The sequence below is a fragment of the Pholcus phalangioides genome, unplaced genomic scaffold, assembly GCF_987345545.1.
Source record: "Pholcus phalangioides strain wild (caught in Gottingen) unplaced genomic scaffold, Ppha-v1.0 ptg000015l_1, whole genome shotgun sequence".
In the NCBI taxonomy this organism is placed as follows: Eukaryota; Metazoa; Arthropoda; class Arachnida; order Araneae; family Pholcidae; genus Pholcus; species Pholcus phalangioides.
In genome coordinates, this window is record NW_028301608.1 from 108,463,765 (window position 1) to 108,489,770 (window position 26,006).

The 26,006-nt window shown below is 34.4% G+C and overlaps 1 protein-coding gene across 1 annotated transcript; it reads left to right on the forward strand.

Annotated features, from left to right (window-relative positions):
* On the forward strand, nt 1-26,006 carry LOC149077326 (bax inhibitor 1-like). Its single transcript, XM_089245099.1, has 8 exons — nt 1-279; nt 14,305-14,413; nt 16,066-16,186; nt 17,206-17,352; nt 18,686-18,765; nt 21,091-21,191; nt 21,304-21,373; nt 25,531-26,006. Exons 1-8 carry the CDS (start codon nt 230-232, stop codon nt 25,555-25,557), a joined length of 705 nt encoding a protein of 234 aa, XP_089101225.1. The 5' UTR covers nt 1-229; the 3' UTR covers nt 25,558-26,006.

Consider the following 26,006-nt stretch of genomic DNA (forward strand, 5'->3'; position numbering starts at 1 on the left):
TTTTCCGGGTAGAGTTCAGTCAGTCAGTCCGTGATTCTTTTTTTTGCTTCCTTTCGCAGTAAGTGTTACACGTACAAGGTGTGTTCTCGGTCTCGGTTGCTTGTTATCTATCAGGAGGCCAGTGCATTAAAAAGATCATCGGAACAGACGACTTTTTTTTTTTTGTTTTGGAAATTTTCGTAGTTTTAACAAGGTTTTTGTTCCGGATCAAATCGGACTTGAGATAAAGATGGCGTCGTTCAGCATCGATACGTTTTTTTCGTCCTTAAACCAAAGATTGTGAGTATATAATTTCCAAGGGAAAATGTCTGCGCAATTGTTTTATGTGTAAATGTGATACTTTTTTTCCTTGAAATGCCGTTCTATTTTTATTGGCGGTGGAATATTCTAGAAGTTTGTTGCATCATCATCACGCATAATCCATCGAGTTATAATACTATTATAATAATGATGATGGTATGAAGTTATTGTAATTATAATGAAATACGAATATGAAGGCCACAACAGGCAGAATGCCCAATGAGATAGCTGAAAAAAAGATATAAAGGATGTCAAAACTCTATATAAAAAATACCGCATATACCCAAATAAAAGCAATAAAAAACGAAATATGATATATTGCCCATATAAATTCATGGTTGTTTTATCTAAGTATGCTTAACTTCTCAATTTTTCCAATTAGTTATTTTTAATTGTGTTAGAATTTACTACTCCCCCCCCCCCCGGGTATAATCTATTTCAATTATTCACAACTGTATTTATATTTAAAAAAACTGACATTACAATCTGGAGTTTTCCCTTACCAACCAGTACTGGTATTTCCCCTTGTCGAAGCAGTGGTTTGACGATGTACTTTATTGTTGATCCAGTTGAAAATTTTGAACATGTCAATCATATCCCAGGCACCTGCGCCTCTTCCAATGCGAACATATTTGAAGAAATGTCGGGATATGTAATACGGAGCTAGTTTATTCGTTAAATGGCAGAAGACTGCAGTGACGTTACTTACCTTGCCAGACTGTTAAGATATGTGACACATGTTTATTCAGTGTACCGCAGGTTTGTTTCAGTCATATCACTAGCTTGCCGTATCTTTTGAAAATAATGAAACAAAAATAACTCATCTCATGGGTGGAAATATAGGTCCCTCTCCCAGTATTAAAGGTGGAGCGGACTATATGCGTGTATATGAACTGACATGTTATCATCATCATGCCCACCCAATCTTTCAAATCTGTCTCCGCCTATGTCCCCCTCTGTATTACAGTTAGCATGATGCGATTTCGCTTCTACATATTTTGCCATGATTGTTGGTTGATTCGCCACAGTAAGTGCATGATGATCCTTCATTTCCAAATATAAGTACAGTAATTAAAAATGAATCGATTGCCATGAAGGCTTTTCCATGGTGGTCCTCTGGGGATTACTGGAAGCTTAATATAAGCTTTGCATACAAGTGAAAAATAAATTGGTAATCATCCAAAAAAATTGAAGATGTAAAGAGAGGAAAAAATGACTAAAGTGTTGACCCCGGAATTCGAACCACCAACTTTTGTACTGCCAGTTTTACACTTTACCAACTAGGCTAACAGTGGATACTGACGGGGTCTTAGTTTAATTTCTGAATTCTTGAACATCCACTTGTCACTGATGTGCATGCACTCAATGGCTCATAGGAGTGACGTCACTTTCTGTTCTGCCTTACACTGATTAAATGTCCAGTTCCGTTCACATATCCACAGTTTGAAAAGAATCTGGTGTCTCTTCGTAGCTTAACCCCAGTGTGTCATTAGGAGCATGGGTAGCCCTTCTGTGCAACCCCCCCCCCCTCCCATCCAAATCTACCCCTCTCAAAAACTATTTGCATACTCCAATCAAGGATGAACTAAGTCCCGGAAAAGTAGGAGGATCACTTTACAAGAATGTAAAGAAACCTTTTTGAAAATGAAACAGCATTCGGTACATTTTTTGGCCACTGTTGAACAATGTTCAAAAAACCTTAGTTGCACATCAATGAGAATTCCCAAGTCAATGACCCTAGTTGCATCTGTGATAGTGGCACCATTCAACTTGCAAGTGAAACAAGGGTGGTTCGAATCAAAATGAGCGACCGTGCACTTGTCAACACTAAAAGTCATACTCCATTTATTCCTCCTTATTCCTCAATATCCTCCATTCCTCCTTATATTCAAGTTCATCTAGAGAGCATCTCCTTATTGCTTTGATTCCCAGTTACCCCTCCCCTCCCAATAACCTTCACATCATCTGTAAATTTGTTCACAATCCCATTGCTACTTTGATCAAGCTTATTGATACAAAGTAAAAAATAGAATATAACCAAGGACACTTTCGACACCTGTCCAATCATAAAATTCACCATAGCCTGCTGTGGCCTATCTCTGTGATTCTATCAATTTCAACAACGCTTGGAGAGTTTACCATGCTGGACTTGATCAAATGCCCTTTGGAAATCAAGATAAACAACAATGATTCACAACCACAATGAAATCTTGTTACAATGATACTCAATGAAACGAAAAATCCCTCTACAATGATATTTTTTCAAATCCTGTTTGGAATTTCCTGTAGTCTAATTTTAAACTTCTCTCAATGCAACAATATTCTCTACCATTATAAATCCCTTCATAACAATATTTTTTATGTGCACGTTGTAATAGCCGGTGATTTCAATGCAAGGTTGGGAACCAAGTGTGATTTCGCGATCTTTCGTTGTGATGAAACTTTGACCCGAAACAATGGACAAAATCACAAACTACAGGGGTCAGAAGTTTTATGAGTGGGCTATATAAAATAATTTAATATTACTGAACGGTTTATCGCCTTCACATCGGTAGGGTAATTATACATTCTATAGTAATAGTGGTGGTGCAAGTCTTATAGACTTATTTTTTGTGTCGGAATCGGTGTTTCTGGACTATATATTGGACTTTAAGGTTATGAATTTCCCATTTTCTGAGCACTTGCCAATATTTGCTAAATTCTATCTCCCGGCCAACTTGACTTCCGACGAGTGTATTACACTACCAACAAGAGCTACGTTGGCCGAGGAAAATAAGAACACTTTCGTAACTTAATTCTTTTCTTTCTAGCATAAATTTATCCGAAATTAATTATGCTTTATTTTATAACTGTATTATCCTATCTGCTGTAGAAGCAGGAATGGTTCGCCGGGAAACTCGCTTAACTCGCAAAAAAATGTATAAAATTTGTACAAGCAAACCATGATTTGACAGTGAGTGTTTTTCTCTTCGTAAAGAAGTTATTGGTGCATATCGTTCTTTACGCCATAATTTCAGTCCCGAATTCGTAACAGGATGTCACAATATCAAAAAAAATTATAAATCATTGTGCAAGCAGAAAAAAATTAACTATTATAGGCTTTTGAATCATACTTTATCCTCAAGTAGAGATTCGAAAACGTTTTGGAATGCCATTAACTCACTCAGAAGAAAACAATTCGACTCTAACACAATTCCGAAACAAATTTGGTATGATCATTTCATGAATATTTTCAGCACACAACCTGATATCCCAACCGTCCCTTCTTTGATGCACCATACTCATGATTTTTTACTTGATAATCATATAACACTTCAGGAGCTGGATAAGGCTATTTTGTCATTAAAATGTCATAAAGCTCATGGGAAAGACCTTATTAACAAATTTTTCAAAAACCTCCCTCCCATTAGTAAAAATTGTGTGCTTAATATCTTCGATAATATCATTGAAAACTGTTCGGTTTCAAATGATTGGACGGATATTATAGTTATTCCCATGTTTAAAAAAGGTGATCCCTTTCTTCCATCAAATTATCGCCCGATCTCCCTCGTTTCTGCTTCTTTGAAGCTGTTTACAACCATCTTGAATAATCGTTTATCAAATTGGCTAGAAATAAATCGTACTCTTGCTGAGGAACAGGCTGGCTTCTGTCGGGGTTATAGTTACATTGACCAAATTTTTGTGCTTGACTTCCTCGTGCAAAAGAAATTGTCTCATAAGGGTAGCCGTTTTTATTGTGTCTTCATGGATTTCAAATCTGCTTTCGATTCCGTTAATCACGAAATTCTTTGGCAAGTGTTAGCCAATACTGGACTCAGTGCTCGTTTTATCGGTATTCTCCAAGACCAACTTTTGGGCTGACTGACAATATATCAGTGAATCAGGGTGTACTGCAGGGAGAAATTTTGAGCCCCACTCTTTTTTCACTTTACATCTTGGATCTCGTAAGAAAACTCAACTTGTCTCCCATTCCAGGTTTCCAAATTGGCAGAGACAAATTTCTCCATTCACTCATGTACGTGGATGATATGGTCATCTTTGCTGATTCAATTATTAATCTTCAGCGAAAAATTTCAATTTTGGAGTAATTTTGTATCGATTTCAAATTATCTGCCAACGTACAGAAAACTAAAGTAATGCTTTTTAGAAACGGTGGTGGGCTTAAGAACGAAGAAAAATGGTATTATAAAGGCAGCCATTTGGAAATTGTGGGAAATTACACCTACTTAGGAGTACCTTTCTCATCAACGGGCTCATTTCACTTGGCTAAAACTCATTTTCTGGCGAAAGCTAAATCCGCGATCAAAGCCAGTTGGCCTGTACTCGTTCGTGCGAAACTTTCATCACTAACCACAGCTTTTAAACTTTTTCATTCTCTTGTAATCTCAACACTTTTTTACGGGGCAGCTGTTTGGTCTACGAAGTACCAAAATGACTTGGAAGTGATTTTTACTCTCTTTGCCAGGAAGCTTCTAACATTACTAAGACCAATTCCTGGATACATGATAAGAGCGGAGCTTGGTCAGCCTTCTTTGTCAATACAGTTGAAGAAATCCGTTCTGTCGATGTATATTCGTATATTGGAAATGCAGGACGATAGATTGCCGAGGCTTTGCCTCAATAAATTATACGTTTGGATGGATTTCGACCCTAATAATTCATACAACTGGTTATCCAATGTTTGGAGAATTTTGGATGAGACTGGCTTCAGTTTTCTCAAGTTTACACATGATGCTACTATTTTTAAACATTTTTTCTCTCGAATAATCTTAACACTGAAAGATCAGAGCTACCAGTCCGATATGGCTAAAATATGTGGTGCGGTTTACCTCCCACTTTACAAAAGCATAAAAACAAATTTTGAAATCGATCCCGTTATCTCCTCTTCTCAACGGGAATTCATATAAAAAGATTGATAATTCAACTACGTTTTGGCTTCCACATCATTTATTTTAGTAAAAATAAAATCTGCGCAAATGTGGAATCAAATTGCACATTCTGTAACATGGGAGTGATTGAGACCTGGTCTCATATTCTGCTAAGGTGCCCTGCATATAAGTCATATAGAGTGCATTATCTAGGACAGGTCTCGACCGATGATATAGTAACCTACCTTAATGATCCCACAATTATAATAGTATCTTCCGTTTTTTCCATACCATTTGTAATTTTCGTTCTTTGTTTGACTGATTTTCCCATACACAATCTTCCAGAAGTATTTGCTTGAGTTTTTTATTTATTTTATTTTGCACATGTAAATAATTTTATACTTTGTAATCCTTATTTTGTGTTTACTTATCTTGTTTTTACTTTATATCTTGTTTTTTACTAATTTATAGTTCGTAATCCTATGTTTTTAATAATATCGCAGCTCTATTGTAATTGCCATCATATTTGTGTTGTCATGGGTTCATGCACCCAAACAAATAAAGATTTGATTGATTGATTGATTGATTGATTGATTGATTGATTGATTGATTATTTTTTAAAGATATTTCAAACCAGTATAACAATATTTTCTATATTTTGCTCAAAATCATGTATAATATATTTTTAAATTCCTCACTAGTTTTTCTTTCTACAATATTTGATAACATCAGTATTTTGCATTATTTACCCTCCGAAAGTGTTGAGTTTCCATGAAGCTATATTTTGCATCATGCATAAAAATGCAGTGCTGTAAATATTTTACAGCAAACCTGTTGCTTGTGAACACCTGTGTTTCCTGAAACACATTCCTGAAAAACATCCTGATTCTCTTATCAGATTTCGTTCTCGCTAGCAATTGGTCCACATCCCAATTAAACTGTAGAAATTATATTTCGAGGATCAAATCCCGATTTGGGGCCGTTCAAGTATTACGTCATCATCGATGGGGGGGAGGGTTCGGATAATGCTTACATCATCACCCACCCTTTATGAATATATGAAATATTTTTAATGGCATCTTACTCTGTGTGCAAAAAATGAGAAAAACCTTTCGTTAGTTTGTGGGAACTTGAAGTAACATCCCTCTATCGATAAGTGTCCTACAGAGCCACTTTGGTGATCTCTAAATGTTTCACGGATCCAGGTGATCTGGAAATGTGTTCGGGCCGATTAAGTGCTCTGGAACTGTCACGTATCACGTACATAATCTGAGAATGTGCCGCGGGTAACTTGAGTGATGTAGAACTGCACTGGGGGCTACTTAAGTGCTCTAAAACTATGTCACGTGTCACTCAAGGGATCTCTAAATGTGTTACGAATCGCTTAAATGTTCTGGAACTGTGTCCCAGGTCATTTAAGTGATCTGAAAATATGCCACAGGCTGCTTAAATGTTCTGGAATTGTACCACGGGACACTTAAGCAATCTGTAAATGTGCCGCTTAGTTCATTTTTACAAAATTAGATTTGAAGAGGACAACCGCATCAGATAACCCCCAGGGCTATATTTGCTCCCCAGGCCAAAGGCCTTTATGCGATTTATCACTATATAGCTTAGAGAGTGGGTCACAGTGAATTTATTAAAGATAAATTTTGAGTTCATAGCCTTCAAAATGGCATAACATAAATGTATTTTCTTCCAAAATTTGTTAAAAAATTTTTCCTGCATTAAAAAAAAAAATTTCATCGTGGGAGGGGAGTTTGCCCCCCTGTGTATGTCTCTGATCCCACCAATATGTGTTAGGATTCAGAGGAGCAGAGCTGAGGATGAAATTTTGTTGACGGGGGGGGGGGGGGGGGTCAAAATTGGCTAAAAATTTGCTTACGTAATACTTGAACAGTCCCTTTCAGACATGTTTGTCATGCGCATGACCCCCCTGCAGCAGTTCTAATCCACTCGTGGGTTACACAAACACTTCCTCTTTGTTCCTTTCTTTCCTTTGTGCTCATTGAAAAAACTGATGTCACTGAGATGGGTGCAGTGAAAACAGCTCAAGAATCATTCGCAACGCCATACAAATTAATGAATAACCAATTATGAATGCATTCATTACATGAAACATTTGTTAATATATACATGGCTTAAGTCAGCATGTGTTGGAAACCAGATTGTTGAAAAAATTATTGCAATGACTTCAGGACCTAGAATGTCGAAGAATTGGCTGTCCTTGGTTACCCAACCTTTGCAGAAGTGAGATGTTGGGATGTGCTCAGTTTTCCTTGGTGAGGAGAAAAAAAAAAAAAAAAAATTACTTTTGGGTTTTTGAATTAAACTTTTATGCATCATGATGCTCTATGAGCAGGGATGCACAACTTCCAACCCGCCGGCGAAATGTGTTTGTTCCCAACTTCAAGGCGCGAATACGAGTCGATCTCCCCTTTAAGAAGTCTCACCACAGCCAGCAACAGACCTACAAACAGTACATATATAATTCAATCATAAAATGTCACTCACTTCACTTCTGAAATATAGATGGCAGCACTGAAAAATGCACAACACTACAGGTACTCAGATAGATAGTAACTGTTAGATATACACACAGTTACACTTAATGGTGTATATTACTCATTAGTAGAGGCCGGATTATATGCACTAAAAAAGTGGCAAAATATGCTCTAAAAATATGCAAATATGCGCTTAAAAATGCAAAAATATGCTCTTAAAAATGCAAAAATAAGCAATTGAAATACAAAATGTGCACTTAAAATACAAAATGTGCACTTAAAATACAAAATGTGCACTTAAAATAACAAAATGTGCACTTAAAATACAAAATGTGCACTTAAAATACAAAATGTGCACTGGGAATCCAAAATTATGCATTAAACACCCTAGGACATGCACTAGAAATCTTTAAAAGTAAAAATTTCCGAAATATATGCAAAAAATGAGAAAAAATATGCATTGAAAAAATCCCCATCCAAAAAAAAAAGTAGAGAGTATTTTTGAAATGCATCTTTTCTATTTCTTAGTGCATATATGTACTCATTTACAAAAAAATACCCCCTCATATATATACCCTTCCCCCCGCATATGCAAATAACTTCTACACATATTTCTTATTCAGGAATTTTTCATTTTCAGTTTGTTGTAGCTCTGCTCAATAACGAAAATAGCAGTAAAAAAAGAATTTCGACACAATTTATAAAAAAAAAAAATTAACACTGACATATCTCTAGTAATACAATAAAACGGTTAATATTCGTAAAATACTTTATAAATATGTAGTAATTCACTAAATTTCACCTGCGGGAAAAAAACCGATGTTATGAAAATATTGTGAACAATATTTATTTGGAAAATTATTTAAAAAAAAATTGAGTGAACTTAAATAAACGTCAAAAATATGCACTTATCCTGAAAATTCTTTGATTTTATGCATTAATGCTAAAAATGGCTAAAATATGCAAATGCATATGCACATATGCATTTGCATATAATCCGGGCTCTACTCATTAGGTATTAAATTGCCCATAGATGGTGATAGACCTGAGTTGTGCTCGGTTTGAAAGAAAGAAAAAAAAAAGGGCGAAATGTGTCTTGCCAAGAGATTCCATCCTGCCCTCAAAATGTGTTCTGGTAGGAAAGTATCATGATAAAAACAGGCTGACCATATTGCCCTCATATACAATACAGGAAATCCAGGTCTATATGCAGGATATCTAATTATCAAAAAAAATTGTCAAATGCAAGCAAAGTCGCAAATTACAGCCAAAAATGTTGTAAAAAGCAAGTAAAGTGGCCAATTACAGACAAAAAATTTGTCAGTGGCAAGTAAGGTTGTCAAATATAGCCAAAAAATGTTAAAGGTGTAATTTTGAGTCATGAAAATATAATCTTTATTTTTGAATTAAAATAAGGGAAAAAATGGAGTTTCCCAAAGAAGTTGAGATGACCAAAATTACAGGAATATTCTGTTAATACTGGTTATATGACCACCCTACAGATACAAGTTTCTGGCCCACGAGCTGTAGAATTACCGCATATCTGTCTCGTAGATTCAAAAAGGTTTTGTACCCCATCCTGTCCCCCGCTCTATATTAGTGATGTCACAGCCATTATGAATGAGGAATATACAAACATATTGCAGCAGCACAATAAAAACCAATGTTCTCTTTGTTGCATAATATAAGCTATGAGCCAATTTTATGCAAGAGACATGAGATGACATGGCGATTATGACTGCAAAATATTATTTGTCAAATCACAGCTGTGAGCTAGTTATGTTTAGTAATTATTGCAGAGTCAGTGATAATAATGTTATTCTGCGAGTGTTCCCAGATTCTTTGACTGCTGTTAACAAAAAATTGAAACACGTGAATTATGTTCAGAAAGCAAACATACAATGAGAGGCAATTAACCCTGCACTAATAACCCTCCTCAATATATAGCCAATGTTGAGAGGGTAGTCAGCATTTTTAATTTAGGGAATATCGTCCCTGTGTGTGAACAACTTTCTTCACTGTACCCTATTGATACTGAGGAGGTACTTGGAATCATCAAATATCAGAAAAAGGCACCTGGTCAGTACACTATCACAAACACACTCACGAACCTACCAAACATGAGTGAATATCTTGTCTTCATCAGAATTATTTCTCTAACATCTGGAAGTCAACTATTGTTAAAGTACCCCCAAGTCTGGGCAAGATCATTATTGCCCGAACAATGGGTGTCTTATTTGGCTTCTTAGTTCTTTAAGCCAGCGATTCTCAACCTTTTTTGACTCATGGAGCCCTTTCTGGTCTATAATTTCTGTGGGGGTGCCCTGTAGGAACATTTTATATTCATCAAAGTTACTGATTTCTTTTTATTATTTAAAAATATTTAGTTTTTTTTTCAAATTTACTGTTTTTTGTTATTTTCCTCGAGTGCCTGCCGGACCTCTGGAGAGTGCACATGGAGGCCCGAAGGTCTCTGTGGAGCACCGGTTGAGAACCATTACTTTGGGGAAAATTGATTGAGAGCAGTGGCTGCACATAGCCATAGATACACTGAAGATAACATTGATCCAGCACAACATGGTTTCCGCAGCAAGCAGTTGGCTACAACCTAATTCTTTCGATTCATTGAATGTATTCAGGAAGCCAAAATTTATAAACATACTGCAGTAGTAGTTTTTTCAATCTTCAAAAACCTTTTGACCAGGGTTGGGTTTAAACAATTTAGTGAATTGAACAGTTAGTGTTTTGAACAGTTAGTTTAGGACCTTAGTGAAAATACACTAAAAATGGTATATATATATATATATATATATAGACACATACATTGAGTACATATGACGGCCCTCTTCTCATGAATGTGCATATAAATCACTGAATATTATATTCCAGACCTAATAGTTCTTCTATTGGACGGGAAGTGTTTTAGAACCTACTCCGTAATTTCCACATGACAGTTTTCTGATTGCCTGTAAAGACATTACAGCTCTCTATGCTGATGATAGCACCTTTTGCTGTACTGACAGGAAACCTAGAGAGGTCTTTCGAACCTATAAAAACTTGTTAGAACCTGTGTTGAATTAAATGCAGTTAGTCTTTATGTGGTTCACCAATAAAATAAATCTGCCATTTAATATGTTTATATCGTGGTACAAGGGTAATCCACCAAATATCTCTGCAAAGAACACAATGTTATTTTGTAAAATATTGGTATCTCATGATATCCAATTGCAGGTCTATTTCAGATGAAGTTTTGCAATAGTCTTTATTGGTATTTGTATACATGTTATCCCTCTGATTAAGTAATATGTATATAGAGGTTATGTTCAGTAAGTTTATGTTGAATTACATTGAATGGTCCTTTGCATCGCTGATGCGATATTTCTTTGATTCTCGTATTACAATGTGGGTATCAGTGAAATTAGAGATGCAAAATTTTTTATTGATTTTCCCTGAACTTTTTTAGAATTTTAATGCCAACAAGTTTTTTTTAAACCCATCTTGTCTCAAATTGGTGAAAAATATTGTACAGTATAACCTGTCTTCAACGAAATCGCAAGGGATCAAGATTTTTTTCCCCGTTGAACACTGTTTTCGCTGTGCCACAGTTGGCGACTTTCTGAAGGGGTCTAAACTGCATTCCACCCAAAAGTAAATCACTTAAAAATAAACTAATTAATTGAAATACACATTATTTACTCTATAATCACTAAATATTTAGGTTTCCACCGCATCTGTATGAAACTTCACCCCATAGTGTTCATCTGAAATGACTGCATTTACGTTTGTTTTGACTTTCTCTGAAATTTTCAGTGAGGGTGTGAATATCTGTCGCACCAGGGCCGTAACTAGAATTTTCGTGAAGGGGGGGGGAGCAACATGATTTTGCTGCACAGAAAACTAAAATTTGATGAAAACCCCACATAAAATTTACCACCTTAAGCAATTGCCCCCCCCCCCTCTCGTCTATTTCTATAATTTCGGCCCTGCTCAGTACTTGCGATCGCAGAAATAAGCTTCCATACAATTTTGTAAGTTATTGTATACCATTTAGAAATTGAACCATTACACTGATCTCTCTCGTAGAAAAGCCTGCTTTACCTAGAAATTTTGTTACAATTTCAGAAAGCAACTGTTTCACTAAAATGTGGCTTTTCAAAAACCACAGTATCAAGTACGGTAACAGTTTTTACAGATCTAATGGAGGGTGAAGTAGAACTTGCATTGGCAAGCAGTCATTGCATTAAAAATTTTGATAGAAGAACTAATATTTTGTAGATCCTTCGATCAATTGGTCGCAAAACAGTTGAAGTACTTGTGTGAAATTTTCCTTTCTGTTTCCGTGTTAGGTTCTGTTTAATCCAGGTTTCTTAATGTGTATTTTGCCATTGAAATCATGGGACCATAATTTTTTTTCCCGTTCAAGACAGGTTTTCGCTTAATACAGGTTCCGTTGAAGACAGGTTTTACTGTATTAGCCAGGGCTTGACAAATCAAAAGAGAATTTAGGTGTCGGCCAAATTTCTAAAGAGTCAAGCAGGTTTTTTCTCTAAAAAACTTTCCATGTTGAAAGGCACATAATCACATAGCTGCCAAGTCTCCTGAATTTTTCGGGAATCGCCCGAATTTTAGCTTCATCGCTCGACCTCCCGAAAAGTTCTTAAATCTCCCGAATTTTTAAGAAAATCACAAAAAATTCCTAATTGTCCCTAAAAATTCCCTACTTCATTAAAAAAAAAAATCCCCACTTATGAAAGCAATCCCTAAGGAATTTCTTCTGGGGCATGAAGCCTCTTTTTTTTTCCCTTTCGGAATGACGTCACACGTCATAAATGGGGAAATTCCCTTTTTAAGAAAGTTTTACAAAACCCTCTGATGGTAACAAGAAAGTTGTTTGTCTTATCGCGCAGGGAAATGGCTTAGCAGCCAATAGTCCTGGATAATAATTGAAGATTATAGTGACGCGCGTATGGTCAAAATTTCTTTTGTTGAAGTTACGTACGTGCGATATAACAAAACATGAATACTGATAAGCAAAAACATATTTAATCAATTTTAAAGATACTTATTCCGATGAATTTCCTTTCATCAAACGTTCCAGAAGAGGGCGACTTTTCTGTTTTGTACAAGTTGTGTTACGGACATAAACGTCGGTCATGGAAAGACTGCCATCATCACTTGTGAAATGAAAAAAAAAAATCAAGCAACTGTCACAAAAAAGTCAGTGTTCTTCAAAAATTGACGCATTTTTCCTTCATCTTCCGATGATTTTGGGGTCATTTGCGCAGAATGTTTGTTCACAGCGTTTCTGATTGAACACAATATTTATTTTTACATTATTGAAGTTTTGGCCTCCAATTGCACTTGTTTTTCGCGTAGGAATTTTATTCCCAAGGGTTTAACTTCCATGTGTGTAAAATCCGTATTTTAATTTGACTTCAGTTTTTGAGTAGGGATTTTATTCCCTACACTTTAAATTTTATGTTTGGAAAATCCCTATTTTATTTGAAAAATCCCTATTGTATTTATTAGGGAGTGGTTTAAGCATAAAATACAGGTTCGCGCAAAAAATCTCCAGAATTTTAATTTTCAAAAGTTGGCAGCTATATAATTATGAAATCAGGAAATTTTGTCATCCTTAGATTTTGAACCCATCATATATCTTATAAAATATCTTCGGCACCAATACATATCTTCCAGTTGCTATGGCGACCTGGGATTGGTCAAGCCCTAACATCGGCCTATGTGTCAAGGTGATATTTGAACTACATTTAAGATAGGAAATGTTCACTGACAATTCAAGTCACTAATTAATATTCAAGTCAATAGTACTATTGAGAAATATAACAGGGCAGTGCTAATGAAATGTCTTTAAATTTGTGTCATTATATTCTCAGAAATAAAAAATTTTCTGTGTTACTTATTTACCATTGCTCTCATATAATGATTCCTAGATGTTCCTCCATTCTTGTATTTTTAAGAAATTTTTTGGTATTTTTAAAGTGTGTGAAACTTGTCGATGTGGTTAACTATGCAAGAAATTGAAATGAAAAGATAGGCTTTTACTTTTTCTACAGAATATTTTCTTGCCTAGAGAAATATTTGTATGCTTTCATTTTATTTTATTACTTTAGAAAATGCTTATGTGAAATTTTTGTGTGTGTGACCGTGAGCACCATGGAGTATCATGGATTGGCAACCCTTGCTGTTGTCTCAGAATATTGGTTTGCTTCTAAAAGTCCTATTTTTCTTTCTGCCTCTCCGAGAACAGTATTTGTTTATTTTTTCATGATAACAATTAGGTCTGGATTATATTATAAACGTTTGTTTGATAAAAGTTCTTTTATAAAACAAAAAATGCAGCCAATGAGCGTGTTGGCTACATTTGAGCAAATGTAACAAATTAATTTATTGGTGGTTTTCAAGTTTTGTAAAAGATCTTTTATAAAATTTTTATATAGTAATCCCGGCCTAATATTAGTTTAAAGGATTCTGCAATCCATTGTCTGGTGCTAGTGAATTATGGTTTTGAAGTAAGAGAGTAAAGTATTTGCAAATGGAACAAAAATGACTCTTGATTCGTGACAAAATTTAAAGTCAATAGAAATGATGTTTTATTTCTTCCGAATTCGTAGGGAACCACCACTGCAGCATCACTTGAAGAATGTCTATGCTTGTGTTGCCATTTCCACTTTGGCAGCTGCCTTTGGTGGCTATGTTCACTTGTTCACAGGCATTTTACAGGTGTGTAAAAAAGTTCAGTTTTTATTATTTCTATTTTCAGAATTTTATGTCACTTAATGCACTAGTTATATAATTCATGCCTGAAATAAAATTACAAATTGGGTACTAACTGCAATTTAAGGAAAATTCGCTGACAACAATTCACAGATAAGAAAATTCCTGATGATAAAAATCACAGCTGGGAAAAATCACTGACAACAGTTCGTCACTAGTAATTGGGTGGATGAGTGATTGCGTGATAGCAATGAGTGACAGAGTAACTTTGAGAGACCATATGAGTGACTCACTCACTTGATCATCACCAACTCCCTGACTCTATTGATCAATCACTAACTGACTTACTCACTTTGTTAGTGAATTTTCTTAGGTGTGAATTGTCATGTCAATGAATTGTTGGTTATGAGTTTTCTGTACACAACTGCGATAATTGTTGATGCTATCAAACCTGTGTATAACATCACCTTGCTTATGTCAGTTTTTCAAAATGTCCTGCTATCATATTTAAAAAATTGGACACAGTAGTTAGCGGTCATTCAAGTATTAGTCATATATATACAGTCAAGTATTATTCGTCAGCATCGAGGGGAGGGGGTTTGGATTTGCTAACTTTTGCTGACAAGGGGGGAGGGGGTCAAAAATGGCTGAAAATCTGCTTACGTAATACTTGAATGGTCCCTTACTAAGTCATCCAGCATATGCAGTTATTTTTATTTTGTTTCCAGGGGTGACGTTCTACCTGAGGTCTGACTGTACTTTGTGAATTATTATACATAGGTGCCAATATTTCTGATTTACACGAAAGCCTTCCGATTTTTCAGCTTTGTCTTCCAGTCAGATGCTAGATTCAAATTTTTCATCTTTATAGAAAAATCCCTAAAACTCCAAGTTAGCTTTGCTTGAGTTGAAAAATCCCTAAAAAAAATACTCTTTCAGTTTTTGCAATTCCAGGTTAATTTAAATAATTTTTATTGTATTTTAATGAAGAAAAAAAGTTAATCAGGCTTCATTGAAAATATGTAAAAAAAATTTGGTGAAAATTTTTGTATTTAACATTTTTATATTTAAAATATCAAGGCAGCAAAAAATATAGGAGCATTTTGGATAAAATGTGTCATATTGTTTGCAATCCTAAAAAAATCCCCAGTTTTCTTTTATTTGTATGACATGTTTTCTTTGGTGTAAAATCTTTCATATGATAAACTACAGATATTTCAAGTCAGTGAATTTGCACCCTGAAACAAAAAAATTGTGATAATATTTTGTATGTTTCAAAGCGAAGCATAACTTCTGGATAGGCTTGGTTCAGATTGATTGCCTAATATAAGTATAACCATCCAAAATTTACTTTAAACCTGTAAGCTTCTATCTAATTAATTAGTTCTGGTTTGTATAAAATGATAGGTGACAAAAAAAAAAGATTCAGGCTAAATTCTGTTTTATTTATAAAACAATTTCATCTGTGTAAAAGAATTGGATATCCAAGTTTATCAACCCATAAAAGACGTTTCTATTGCATTTCTATCATTATAATAAGATGAGATTATGAGTGTTTTTTTTTTTTGTCAAGTGATGTACTGGTTATTGGTTATATTGATGTATCCATTAGTATTAATCAATTCAAGAATGAATCAATCCTGTTGTACTGTATTTAGGGTGGTCTTCTCAGTGGAATTGTTGGCCTTGGCTTTCTTATTGCATTGATTGCCACACCAGATGATGGAAAAAACAGGACTACCAGGTTGGGATTCTTGACAGCCTTTGCTTTCCTGTCAGGTAAGAACATGTGTTATGTGAAAAGCATCATACATGAAGCACTTTTATTCCTACAAAGAGCATCTATTTCTAAGATGCATTCATTCTACATAATGGTTCTACTGACTACTAAACCTCATTTGACCAAAATATTTCTGTTAGACTTCCACCTTTTGAGTTAGAACTGGAATGACTGGAATTTCAAGATTTTCTTTTGTATTGATAGTGCAAAATCTCTAACAGTTAAAATGGCCACTACGGTCATTCTAGGTAGAACTTTATTTTGCCACTTAACTATGAAACCTTAAATATTCATATTCTAGAAAATCAAAAGTGTCAAGAAGGTGAGAAAAGTCATGTGAAATTTCAATATTCTGAGATTAACCGTTTAGGTGCAATCGCATGCCAAAGTAGCTTTGCGGTCAAAATGACTGCATCCGTTGTTGTAGTGTTGATTAACATCAAAGGAGTAAAAAGGCAATCATTGTCATGGATTGAGGTTTGAAAGATTCATACGAATCAATTTAAATGAATGCCCTATTAGTTTACGTAATTGAACTGATGGGGGAAAAGGGGGGCATTAGCCTTGAGATATTATTTCAAATGGATATAGGGGAAGGAAATTTTATACATTTTCTGATAGGAGTTTGAAGTGCAAACTTAATTGTCTAATATATCAGTAATAGCATACATGTTCTTTTGAAATTCAATATAGGTCTACATATTTCTGAATATCCTTGCTTAACAAACTGATGTACATTTTGAATGTTTCTGATGTTTTGGTAATAACACTTGTCTTGATTGATTTGTCAGTGATTCTAACATTTGTTAGATGTGTCCAGGAAGCACATGCTATATCGTTAATACCATGCTGAAACCAAGAAAGTGTTATTAGTTATTAGACTTTCATGGTTTTGCCATGGTGTTAAAGATATATTTCTTCCTTCCAGCCGAGAAATTAAGTCTTAGTCATGTTAGAATTTTTTAATTATATTCATTGATCAGAAAAATTCTTTTTTTTTTATTTTTTTATTTTTCAGGAGTTGGCCTTGGCCCATTGCTGGATGTTATGGTTGCTGTTGATCCTGCCCTTATACCAACAGTGTTTCTGTCAACCTGCCTCATATTCGCATGCTTCACTCTGTCCGCTATGTTTGCAGATCACAGGAAGTTCTTGTACCTTGGAGGTAAAGCTATTGATGAAATTGATATTCACAAATGTTGTTATTATTACACATGCAGTGTAGAGCACATTGCCATGATTATTATTTAATAACTTTTTCAACTTTATTAATTTGATTATAGTTTTTCCTGCCTGTAATCAGCGCCGGCAAATTTGTATTTTTGTACAAGAAACGTTTTCTGTGAATGAAATTATACAATGTGAAGAGGTGTTAAGGAATTCAATATTTTTAAACAGGTTATCCACAAATTTTAGGCAGGACAATTCTTTTGTTTTGTGTGTAATATTTGGACTCTGTATTCTCTATTTTACCCTATCCAGGGTCCATGGCATATGAATCCCACTTCCCATATCAATTTTTTTTAAGATCTTGGTTTGTTCATATTAAGCTGTTTTGGCAGTAGTGTCCAGTAGTGTAGTTAAGTAGTGTTGTGATAAATGAGTCAACTACAGTAGTTGGCTCTTGATAATTACTGTACATGAAGGTTTTGGAGAGTGAAGAGAATATTGAATGAGTATAAAACAATACGATGTTATCTTGGCTAACAAATTTTTTCATGATATTTCTACTGCAGCTAACAAATAGTTTGGTTGATATTGTTGTACACATGTTCACATACAAAGCCATTTCGTGAACTGAATTTTTGCACAATCATCATCGAAAGTAATGTCTTACAAGTGCCATTTATTTATATCCACCTCAGAATGACTTTCCAGACATACTTCTATTTCTCTTCCAGTAAACTTTTGAGCTATTTTGTGTGAATAATTTTTCGAATGATTAAGCAAAGCGAAAAATTAATTTGAAAAACCTATAAATGTACTTGGATGTTCTTTCGATGTGACTCTTGACATCAAACTGAATGATCTGGATATCCTACGACCTTATCTTTTGCATATGCATTAGACACCGAAATGAGTTAACCACATTGTATAAGATACCCACGATTCAAAATGGGTGTACAATAGTGTAAAATAAAAAAATAAGTTCTTTAGCATCTCATTTTCCTTTAAGTTCTCCATCCAATTATGAAATTGTTTATCTCATACTTTGGTCAGTTGTCTTTTTTACGTGCTTCTTAGTGTTTTATGAAACTTATCTTTAAATTTTGGGTCGTACCTGGAATGAATTTTGGTCGTACCTGGTTCCTGTAGAAACCTATGAGTAATCATGTTTGGATGAATGAATATGATTCTATGTAATGAATTTTTTTTATCTTTTCCTTAGCCAAGCAAGGTATCACTGTACTTAGGTAATTGTCTATTAAATTTTCATGAGTGGAAAACTAGTTTTATGGAGTATATTATAATTTGCATTTTCTCTTTTACATAAACAGGCACCCTGATGTCTTTGTTGTCAGTTATGCTGATGATGGCACTCATGAACATTTTTATGGCCTCTTACTTCCTTCTGAAGGTAAATTTTTGTTTTATTTCTTCTATGAAAATCCATATGAATGCAGTATTCTAAGAAAATATTTGTCATAAAAGTGATTAAAGAATTGATGCTATTTGAATGAGGTGAACATTAAGATGCTAGGGGATAGCAAATCAGTTGGTGAAAGCTAAAAGCTACAGTCAACTCTTACTTAGTTCATTAAAAAACTAGTCTTTTGGTCCCAAACAATACATAATTATCTTGAATGTTTCCCATTTGTAAATTTCATATTTTACGAGCTAAATTGTTCTAGTTCATAAAAATGAATGCCTGCCTATCACATAATGTTTAAAGCAATGGTGGGCAACCCTTTTCTTATCTGGAAGGGATTTTAAAAATATTATATATATATGTATACATATTTATAGTTATTTCAAACTAAAAATTACTGTACAATACGTATGTACTATGTAGGAAAATAACCTGGGGAAAATAAAGGATGGGTTCTTGAGGGAGAAAAAAAAGAGTCTCAAGAAGGAAATTAAAAACTTTCAGTGCCTCGGATTATACAAAAACTTTTGAGGGCACCCCAAGACCCCTTTCATCCTCAGAATTTTCGGGGCTGAGATTTTCGAGACTCTACTGTACTTAACTTACATACACCTCATGAGCATTTCTCTGAGAAATTTTAAACCAATCGGTACATGTAAGAACATGTGTGTATATTCTGGACTTTAACAGGGTTATAGTTGTGTGCGCGTGTGTGTGATACTGTCACCTGTCTTCCTTATTGGGAAGGGAACATGACAAATGTCTTAATTCTCATTTTATGGGAATATCATGATGTTGAACACCTGACTGCTTGCTGTCTGTGGGGATTTTTTTTTATTGATAAAATGACTGCATTCCCATTCCTATCACATGAAGTCATTTACTAAAGGGTGTTAGCACACCAATCTTTCAGCAAGACATGAAAAAAAATGTGAACACTACTATTCAGATTTGACGGTAGACTGTAGGTCCTGGTCGAGGGGCCATTCACATACTAGAATGTTTTGTGAGAAATAAACTTTAGTGATTTAAAGAGCTGAATAATAAAGAGTAATAAATCTGATTCCAATGATAATGAACAACTACGATGGTGGAATTCACATTCTTGAACACAACTGCAGTGAAGACCTGAATTCTAGAGATGAACTCCCCAATAGCTTCAGAGTGGCATAAATAGATGTTGCTATTGAAGTGTCCAAACAAAAAGAAATTGTATAACGAATTGGGTAATTATGGAGGCCAAGTTGTGAGACCAGCTCACCCAATCCATTGACTAGCAAACACATGTATAACGCTTTTCTTTTTATTTCCAATCATCAATTTTATGATAAAAAATTGTTTGAGAGTGTTATCACTATAACATTGGCCCATCCTTTAACATTATACAAACACTACTCAGTTTTTCAGATTGAGTGCAAATCATTCCGCATTTTTGTGTTCATTATCTAAAGCTTGTGGTGGGTTTGGAGAAAAGACCAGCATTGTCTTGGGGGGGGGGGGCATTTTCTATATTCAAAATGTTCAATTTTAAGTCAATATTTTCTTTTCTTGTTTATTACATGTTTTATACATCTTCCTTTCTGTCCATTTTGAAATGTCTGGATGTTCCTTGCTGTCAAGGTTGTATCACATCTTCCCTTCATCATTTGTCAGTTTTTAGTTTTGAAAGCCATAAATCTTTTTCTCTGTGGTCTTTGCCCAAACCCAGTCAGATTTCAATTTGTATGATAGGACTTGCAGGCAAGTTAAGTGAACCAGGCTGATGAGCTTTATTTTTTGTTCTCTTGGGTTTAACCCTTCAGTGGTGATTGGCTGAAGTTAGTTTCCTGTAGTTCCCAACTTCAAGACATGAATACAAGCCAATCTCTTCATTAAAAGGTCTCGCCACAGAGTGCAACAGACCTCCAATGATACAAGTATTCAATCATTACACTTTACCCAAAATTTGAATCATGGGCGACAACACAAAAATTCAAACATTAGTGCATACTTGGACTGTTAGGTATACACACTTCTGGCACTACTCAATCTGTAGTAAATTGCCCGTTTTTGGAATTGTGCTTGGTTTTGAGAAAAGAAAAAGTTGTCTTTCGAAGGTGTTGCCTTCCAGAACACTGAAAGTTATTTATACTAGTGACACAGATAATATTTTTCATACATTTATTTATAAATCAGAAAGATGCGTGTGACCATGTTGGCGAGACATTTAAATCTGCCATTTTATCGTCCATTATATTGTCTTATTAGTATTACGTTTGCATAAAACCATTGATTTGTCTCTTGCAATAATGAGTTTTTTTTTTTAAATTTCAGTTGCAAGTGTATGTTGGATTGGCTGTGATGTGTGCTTTCATCATGTTTGATACCCAGATGATTATTGAGAAACGCCGTATGGGTGATCAGGACTATATATGGTATGTACATAGCATGTGAATACTTAGTGTATTTTGCCTCATCAGCATAGTATGTTTACAATTAAAAAAAATTTGAATTCAGCAATTAAGACAATTTTTTATTTTAACACAGGCATTCAGTTGATTTGTTCCTTGATCTCATCAAAGTTTTCCGTTATCTCGCTATCATCCTCACTGAGAAGGTATTTATGCAATTCTTTTTTAGAATTTTGATTTTATAACTGGTATTGTTATCATATAAATATGTAAGGTACACTGAGGTAAGTAGAACCCAATAGAATTTGTAAAATTTAGTTAGCTTCTAGGAATGGGTTCTGGTGGGATTTTTCTTTTGTACTTTATTTTTCAGAAAAAACGCTAGCTCTTACAAAGAGATTTCATATGGAGGAGTTAAATTTGTGATCATGTTGCTGTTGTGTTCTTTCCGTTTCAACCATTTCTGAAAATGTAAATTGATCTAATATAGATATTTTGATGTCAAGCTCTTCCTTATTTAAGCTCTCATTTTTATATAAATGATATTTCTTTAGGGAAAGTGTAGGAATTAGGAGGGTTACACTTTCTCAGAAATTTTCCTATGCTAGGGCAAGTCGAACTTAACCAATTTATGTTATACCATACCTACTTGCATTAGCTTTATCAATTGTGGTAGGAAACTGAGAAATTCTGCAAAGGAATGTGTATCAGGTGTATGTACAATTAAGTAGTAGTAGGGAGGAAATAGAAGTAAAGGATAAAACTCCTGAGTCAGCACAGGCTCTTTTAATAGACTTAAAAGATGAGTGTTTAAGAAGTAGAGGGACAATGGAACTCTATAGATATAGGGTTGGAACCATTAGAGAAACAAAGGTTGGTGAGGTCACCAACATGAGGTCCTCATGTCAACCTCATGAATAAAAAGTCGGTAAAGATGTTTGTTGGGTAACTAACTGAAGTTGAGACTCGTCTGGAAGCAAAATTCGGAAAATGAATCGGTATTACCTCCACAATTCAATAGCCCAATATTCTTCACTGAAAATTCACATTTTCCTTCTCCTTTGCCTCGTATAATGTTGGTTGATATTTACAAGGTTGTGGGAGCGAGGTGTATCATTACATTGTGAGTTTTCTACACACCAAAAAAAAAAAAACATGCTGCCATATTTTTCAAGAAGCGTCATTGACTTCTTCAGCGTTAGTGCTAGGTTCAATTTGTAAACAAAAATTCTTGTACCAATGAAAAAGTGGTTAAACTTACCTCAGTCCACCCCTTTTCTTTCCCTTCATGTCTCTGATTGAAAAACAAAAATATAAATATTGGGCACCACATTGTTTAGCCCACCATTTGAGTGAACATCAGTGGACACCTCAACAGATTTTGGTTCAAATCTTGGTTTAATCTACAGTAATAACAGAATATTTAACCATGCATTTGTATTTAATAAATGTAAATCGTAAGCCTGTATAGTAAAACCCTTCTTTTGAAGACACCGACAGGACAAAAAAAATTAGTTAAAGAGGGGTGACGGTAAAAAAAAATGGATTCCCATTTCAGACTTTGAAATTTTCATTTTGGAATAAATGTAATTTTATTAACATATCTTAGATATTTTGTGTGAACTAGAACATACGCAGAATTTTCTTGTACAAGTGCATATTTCAATTGGTGTTGGTGTTTGCAGTGCAACATAAAAAAAATAATACCATGGCCTTTTTTCTGCCGTAAAGAAGCCACATCCAGAAAAACAGCCAGAGAAAATGAACATTGAATTTTTATATGCCACAGCTTTGTGTAAACCACACTTATATATATAAATATATACAAGAACTAAGCAAACACATTTGAATAAAACTCAATTTTTTGTATGCGTGACTTGTAAGTTTCGCTCAAGAGTTTTATAATATAGATTAAGCATTAGGCATTATCCTGGAGCAAAACAAATTTTTCAATTAAGAGCATACTTTTTTTTAGAAATATAAATTCACACTATCAGCAATCCCTGGAAGTCAGAAAAAAATGTTATTGCATACAGTGGCTTAGAATTAGCCGCAAAAGTTAAAAATGATATTTTGCAACTATTATTCTTGCAACACCTTTATTACATTCATAGAAGGAATTATGACAGTGGTTCTCAAACTTTCATTACTCGCTGCTCCCCAGAATAGATTAGTAGATATTTTAACTTATAAAAGAACCACTTCAAAGCATAATTAGTCACACAAATTAATATCTCCAGCTCATTGTGACACCCCTAGGACCCATGACACACACTCTTTAAGAAAAATTGAATTATGGGGTGAGGAATATTTTCAAACAATACAGAAAGTTTGTTTTTGTACAGTGGTTTTAACCCAGTGGAATTAATGATGAAAATAGTGTCTGTGGCTATCTCAGGGTGACAATTAAGCAGGGGCTCGAAATTGATGCTTTAAATAGATTTTGCTGGAAAATTATTTGGTCATAAAACAAAACAGGTGATTGCATTTCTCAGGGTGACGGTTAACTGGACAGAAGAACACATGTTACACATGAAATCTTAATTGTACATGTGAACAAAGATGAGTTTGGTATTATTTTCTAGCAAATATATCATTTATGCTGTGTACTGTGGATAATTTTATAACTGGAAATTCTATGTTAGTGCCCATATCAAAAGTTTTACATCAAATCAGGCATTCAAAGTTTATCATGTTCAAAACTTCAGGGTGTTTCTGCATAGAACGATTGTTTTATGGTGCAATATTTCCATTAACTTTTATGGCGAGTAAATTATAATATTACTGCTTTTGAAGTAAAATTTTGAAATCTATATATAAAATTAATTTTCTGTGTGGGGGTGTGTATGTTCTCTATACAAATCAATTTTAGACATAGCTGTCAAACTCTGCATAAATATACCTTTGACCTTTGAAGACCGGATACACCCCGCTTCCCATCTCAGAGAGATATCGAAGCGTTCCCGAAGGATGGGTGTATCCGGAAAATTTTATTAAAAACAACGTAACATGACCACCTCAGACGAAGGCAGCAAAATAAAATAATTTACATAAAAATTGATCGCCAACTTCTGAAGTCATATAACAGCATAAATATACCAAGCAGGATCTAACTTGAATGATAGGCCACTTTAAAAATTCGCCGGAGCTGGGCAAATGACTGAAATGTGCAAAAAAAACTGTCAGGCAACAATGGTTCGTGGTCCTCAAAAATGACTTTTGGAATGGTTACTTTGGTTCCCTAAAAATGTGTCTAGACAGGTTTTTTCCTTTACAATGGTTTGTCATTTTTCTTAGTCTCCTAGTATATAGTGAAAACCCAGGTAGCACCAGGTATAGCTAATATACCATAAAACTAGTAAAAACTTAATGGGACATCCTTGTCCCTGTGGGCCTGAATGGGGTGCATTTTACTAGGAAATTTCTCATCTCACTTCTTCATTTACTTTACCTGCTTTCACATTTTATTTGTAATTTTATCAAGACTGACACATCGAGAAAAGGGTGTAAGCTGTTCAAACTGCCAGATAACAAATTTTTTCAGTATTTAGCTAGGGGAAAAAAAAACGATTGTGATGATGAGGACGACTCATGATGAATGAAGACCAGGTATTTATAACTTGAGGTGTAGAGGTTTTTATGGTTTAAATCATCAGTAACAGAATTAGAAACACAAGTTTATCACTCAACATTTGACCAGTCATCTGGCTATGACGGGACAGCATGCCAATTTTCTGCATAATTTAGGAAATAAATTATTAATTACTTCAATTATTAAATTTGTTTTGTTGATAATTTTGAAAAACAGTGACGAACATGAACTCAGTTGTAATGTGTTCATAAAGAAATTTGTAATCAAAAAAATATATTTTATTAGCTTTAAACTTCCAAAAAAGGAAAAAGGAGAAATTTATTGGCCAGATGACTGGTTAGATGTGAAGGGGAAAAAAAATTAAGCTTGCCGAATTGCTTTCAGAGCATGTAATGGATCATCTAAACACTTTTCAAGAAGCTGTGTATAGATCTAAATCAAGGGGCATTGACAAGAATATGATAAAATTCAATGGCCACATCACTATAAAACTGTGTATAAAAAACCTATAAGAGGATGGAGTGGTGATGCTAAAATGATATTTATTCAAATTTCATCTGTAAACGGGAGAAAATCATCAGAAACTGAGAATGGGGTAGGCAAATTGGTACTACTGGTGCTTACGATGGTCATTAAAGGCTTAGATTGGCAGGTATATGTTTAGTAAATTTTGATTCTCCTTAGTTTTTTTTTATGCTAATTTTGATGCTTAACCATTTCAAACATAATCTGGAGCCTGTTCTCACTATTTTAAACTTTTTCCATCTGCAGGAACGAAACAAAAACAAGCGAAACTGAAAGTACAACCAGCAGTTATAGGTGTTATGGAGGTCAGGGTGTTTTTTTTTTCCACATGTGTCACTGCATGTCCCGTAATCAATTTTTTTTTTCTCTTGATTCTCTGAAGCTCAAATTCAAGCATGAATTTTGTCAGTTCAAAGTTACAGACACTAGTTTTTACACACCTTTTCACTACTTCAGCCTACCATATCTAATTTCTTTTTCCAATGTGAAAAAATTGCGACCATTTTTTTATGTATAATAAAATAAAAAGTGATTTTTCTTCTTGATTTTGTTATATTTCATAGATATGTGATTGTCTTCTATCCTATTAGATATTAATTATTATTTCTATTATTGCAAGTCTTATTTGAGTATATCTTAATGTAATTAATGAAATGCTTTTCTTTTTGTTATGAAAACTTTGTATTGTATATCGTAATGCAATAAATTTTCAGTTCTTGGAA

Coding starts and splice junctions, on each gene's coding strand:
- LOC149077326 (XM_089245099.1), top strand. CDS start 230: ATGGCGTCGTTCAGCATCGATACGTTTTTTTCGTCCTTAAACCAAAGA. Junction 16,187..17,205: donor AGCCTTTGCTTTCCTGTCAG/GTAAGAACATGT, acceptor TTTATTTTTCAG/GAGTTGGCCTTGGCCCATTG. Junction 21,374..25,530: donor CTATCATCCTCACTGAGAAG/GTATTTATGCAA, acceptor TTCCATCTGCAG/GAACGAAACAAAAACAAGCG.